The sequence below is a fragment of the Babylonia areolata genome, chromosome 25 (assembly GCF_041734735.1).
Source record: "Babylonia areolata isolate BAREFJ2019XMU chromosome 25, ASM4173473v1, whole genome shotgun sequence".
In the NCBI taxonomy this organism is placed as follows: domain Eukaryota; kingdom Metazoa; phylum Mollusca; class Gastropoda; order Neogastropoda; family Buccinidae; genus Babylonia; species Babylonia areolata.
The window spans coordinates 5,478,471-5,483,470 of record NC_134900.1 but is presented as its reverse complement, the minus strand read 5'-3'; the positions used below and the strand labels follow the sequence as shown (position 1 = coordinate 5,483,470).

At 41.1% G+C, this 5,000-nt stretch overlaps 1 protein-coding gene across 1 annotated transcript in view; it reads left to right on the top strand.

Moving 5' to 3' along the window:
- The window catches only part of LOC143300008 (uncharacterized), a 24,178-nt gene that overhangs the window by 6,230 nt on the left and 12,948 nt on the right, over positions 1–5,000 (top strand). Inside the window, exon 5 of the mRNA XM_076613563.1 lies at positions 215–375. Coding sequence (XP_076469678.1) covers positions 215–375 — 161 coding nt within the window. The remainder of the gene's footprint in view (positions 1–214; positions 376–5,000) is intronic.

The window sequence follows — 5,000 nt, the reverse complement described above, 5'->3', positions numbered from 1 at the left end:
TCTGGCACAGAGCAAGATTACCTATAGGTTTGGAGCAACAGCTGATTTCTCTTGAGAGATGATGGAAGACGACTGGACTTGTCGTCACTTGACTTGATCTACCTTACCTTACCTTACCCTGCCTTACCTGACCTTACTTTACCTTACCTTACCTTACCCCCGCCTAACCTGACTGGACTACCTTTGTCTTACTTCCCCCCCCCCCCCCCCCCAGGTGACGCAGGCAGACCTGAGCGTTTACGACATCACGGACACCCTGCTGAAGCAGAACCCCAAGATGCTGGACTGCTGCAAAGAGATCCAGAAGATGAGGAAGAACGTGGAGGCCAACAAGACGATCAAGGCCTACCTGGATTCCAGACCGGCCTCTGACATGTAGATTTTGGGTGTTTTGGGTTTTGCTTTGAATTTTTGTTGTTGTTGTTGATGATTATGATGAGAAACATATAACGATCACCTGTTGTCCCCCTGTTCGCTATGTTATGTTTAGTAGAGCTGTTGTCATTATAAAAACAAGATGTTGAAGTTACATTGCAACAATTTTTTTTTTTTTTTTTTTTTTTTTGGTTTGCATTGTGGTGTGAAAAAGGTTTTTTGGCCCGAAAGTTATTATCATTCTTAAGATGCTAATTGTTTCGATTTAAAAAAAAAAAAAAAAAAAAGTCGTGAGGTTGAATCTTTTAGAAAGAAGTTTTTCTTTACTTTGTTTTTTCGAGCCCAGCGTCTCATAGACGATTGGAGTTTTTTATTTATTTTTATTAATTTTTAAAAATTTTTTTATCTTAAAATGACTTTCGATGTGTCTTGATATTTATGATATCATCCATTTCATCCCTTCAACTCTCCCTTCTACTCTTTGAAATATTTCAAGAAAGCAAGCATCATCATCATCAAATTCGTTTTTAATGGCTAGAACTGCTTCGGATATCCCCTCCGTCCCTTCACAAAACGTTAGAGTCAAAAGCATAATTTGTTTACAGTGTTTGTGGATTTTACACATTTTCTTCTAGTGTCGTTTAAAAAGAATGACAATAGCATAATTTATTTACAGTGTTTGTGGACTTTACACATGTTCTTCTAGTGTCGTTTAAAAGAATGACAATTGCATAATTTATTTACAGTGTTTGTGGACTTTACACATGTTCTTCTAGTGTCGTTTAAAAGAATGACAATTGCATAATTTATTTACAGTGTTTGTGGACTTTACACATGTTCTTCTGGTGTCGTTTAAAAAGAATGACAGTAACTACGTGCAATATCATGACACCGTTACTTCTGGGTCATAGATTTAAGTGAATTGAATTAAACTGGATTGATTCCGACGCCTGTGTCACGGCACGGATCAGATGTAGTTGTGAAATCGTCATGAAGCAATGCTGTTGGGACTCCAGTTCCAAAGGGTAAATAAATAAAGTTCGATGCTGAAAAGTATTATGTCTGTGTGTGGACGTGTGTGTGTGTGTGTGTGTGTGTGGACATACGTGTGCATGCTTGCGTGCTTGCTTTTTCTGTGTCTGTCTGCGTGTGCTTGAATATATATATATATATATGTGTGTGTGTGTGTGTGATGTGCATTTTCTTTAGGGGTGGTCAATCTACACGCTTTGTTGCCTCATTGAAAATGAAACTTAAACCTCGGCTGCTTGGCTGCTGCTCACAAGGCGGCGGGGGAGGGGGGGGGGGGACGCAAACAACTGCTTTTTTCATGGGTGTATTATTCTTGGACAGAATGCAAATTCGATTATTTCATCTTGGTTTATTTAGCTCCCAGAAAAAAAACAACAACAACAACAAATAGATAACTAACCAACCCACGAACGGATAGTTTTAATGGAATGTCCGATACGGTTTAACATAATCCTATTTGTCCTAGCCTTCATAATGTTAAAGACCCGCTAAATCAGTGCCCAGTGTAAAAAAAAAAAAAAAGAGAGGTGTGTCTTGAGTTTTTCCTGTAGGGAAAATGGCAGCCCAACATCGATGTTTCATCACACAAACAGTCAACAAGCCAGCAGGCCACACGAACACAATCTGTTCGCACATGTGCACGATTTATTATGTTGTCATAACATCCCAACCTGGAAACCGGACAATAAGAACCCGCAGCATGTAGCGGCGAAGTTTAGAAAATAACCTCGCCAGAAACGATTTCAAAGTCGCGCTGTCAGTCCAAAGAAAGGCGGTGGACCACTGTTCGTGATAGTTATACACTCTTTATTCTAAATTTAGCAGTCGTCGTCCAGTCAGCGTTCAGAGTTCACAGTTTGTTTATTCCCATTAACTCAGTACGGCCAGTCGTCTCTTCTCCTCTACACAGACCCCTCGGATGTCCAGTGGGTGTCTCAATGACCCAACCTTTAGCTTCCGTCGTCAGATTTGTGGTATTCTTTGTCAACATTCACCTCTTCAGTATAAGAGCCTTCCGCTTGCAATATTTTTGATGGTGGTAATTGGGGTGAAACGCTGTTAACGTCGTCTCTTTCGCCGTTCGTATGGAGAGAGTTAACTCTTTTGAGTCATAGAGAAACAAGGAAACATGACAATAACAGGATGACGGCCACAGAGGAAGAGTGAAGATAATTTAAAAAGAAGAAACAAAAGGGGGGATAATACAAATGGGGGGGGGGGGGGGGGGGGGGGGGGGGAATAAAATGAAATAAAAGGCCAAATGTAATCATCGGTCTGGTACAATGCAATAGAAATAGGACAAACGCACAGATCACAACTAAGATTTACAATACGGCTCTGTATCTGACTAGTTGAGCCGGAACTGGGAACTGGGGGGTTAGTTGGAGCATAGCATTAATAATGACATGGTGTAACAAAATAAAATACACAATAATTTGCGTGTTAGCACCCATTTGCCAGTAATACTGGGATTGGTTTGAAAAATACAAGAAAGAGGAAAAGACATATATATATATATATATATATATATATATATATATATATATATACATACATACATACACACACATATATATATGATCATGCAATTACAAATGGATATGTACGGGATGCGGTGTCAAGATTAACACAAGTCGCAGTCGTAAACACACAGACAAGGGAAGTAACCTCGGCCTGCTGGCCATGTAACGGCGATCTGATGACTTAATGGTAATAATGCTAATGATGATTATCATTATTGTTTCTTTAACATCATAAAGTATTTATTTCGTGCTGAATCTTGTGCGAAGACAAATGAAAGCGTCCACACACACACCTTGTGCAACAAGTGTAACATCCTGGAAGACGAAATTCATCTTCTTGATCATTGTATTAAATATAAAACCTTAAGGCAACAATTTTTAAAGGATATCCAAAATTCGAATAACACAGGAAATATTCCCAGTCAGGTGATGCTAACAGATGATGAATATATACAAACAAGATTAGGAAAATTTGTTTGTGAATGCTGCTGCAAATTACTGCATTAACTGATTGTGTGTTTTTCATTCATTCATTTATTTACCATTGCACTTGTGTCTTATAAACCTTACGGTTTCATGACAATAAAATCTATTCCATTCTATTCACACCAGTCATCCGCACGCACGGCACATCTCCGGTTCAGAAGGATGACAGGTAAAACTTGAGAATGCATTGGAAATAGAAAGTTACATAAACTGTAGTTGGGGAAGAGAGGGGGCGGGTGTGTGTGTGTGTGTGTGTGGGGGGGGGGGTTAATTTGCTAAAAAGGTCAGCCTTTTTTTCCCTTTCTTTAGGTCAGGCCTGAAAGAGTCGAGTGCACTGAGATAACGAAGCAAGAGAGGAAGTTCATTCCAAGTGTCAGGTTAGTCCAGGGGGAAAAAAAAAGAAACTGAGAAAAGAAACCCCAAAGGAAAAAATTACAAAAGAAATAAATTGCAATATACTCGATAGAACTGCACATTGCAAGAACATTTTTTAAAATTTTTTTGTTTTAAGGGGAGCCAAAATGTACGAAGCGCGAGATTCTTATGATAAATAGAAATATTTAGTTGAATTACGGACTCGTACTTATTTTCTTTCGCTCCCGCTTAACCGTTCCTGTTGCGTACACCGGTCTGCGTAGATCTGGAGAAGTTGGCAACATGTTGCGATGTACCTGAGGCAATGGCAACGTTATCCCCCCCCCACCCCCCGCAATCCCCCGCCCCACCCCCACCCCCCCTCAGCGAACTTAATCAAACATGTCTCAAATAATAGATATACACGAAAATAACCCCCCAAAAATTAACAGAAAAAGAGCGTGCGGCGGCTTTTGGACTTGCTGTGTGCAGGGATAGACAGGAAGGTAGTGTGGGGACGGTAGGTTGTTAGGGGCGGGGAGGGGGGTGTGGGGGGGCGGAGAGGGGTGAAGGAGGGGGCCGGGGGGTGGGGGGCTAGGAGTAAGCTGTGTAATCTGTAAGCCTTTGGAATGGCTGGCTATGTTTGGGTGGACTCCACTGAGCAGGCAAACAAACGGAGTGCTCCTGGACCTGGCCAATGCTCGCAGATGAGTTTGTTGTGTGTGTACAAACTGTGAGACTTATCGCTGGAGAAGTGGGTCTGTGTAGTTGATCAGCGGGCTTAGTGGGTCCAAATGGTTGTCATTCCTCTGACTGTCTGCATTTCATTCCTTCAGTGGTAGCCATCCAAGTTGGGTGTGTCTGTCTCTTTCTCACTCTTGCTGCTTATCTGTGTGTGTGTGTGTATGTGTGTGTATGTATGTGTGCGCGTGTGTGTGTGTGTGTGTGTGTGTATGTGCGTGCGTGTGTGTGTGTCTGTCTCTCTCTCTCTGTGTCTCTCTCTCTTTGTCTTTGATTTTTTTCCCTATGCATTTTACTAACACCATGCTAGTGCCTGTATGCCATGTGTGTGTGTGTGTGTGTGCGTGTGTCTGTGTGGTTGTTGTTTTGTTTTGATTTATGCATATTTTTTTCTCTGTTGTGTATCTCTACTAACACCATGCTTTCATTTTATTAAATATTGTGTAGTGTAGACCCTGTTCAGGGCGGGGACTGGATGTAAAAAAAGTA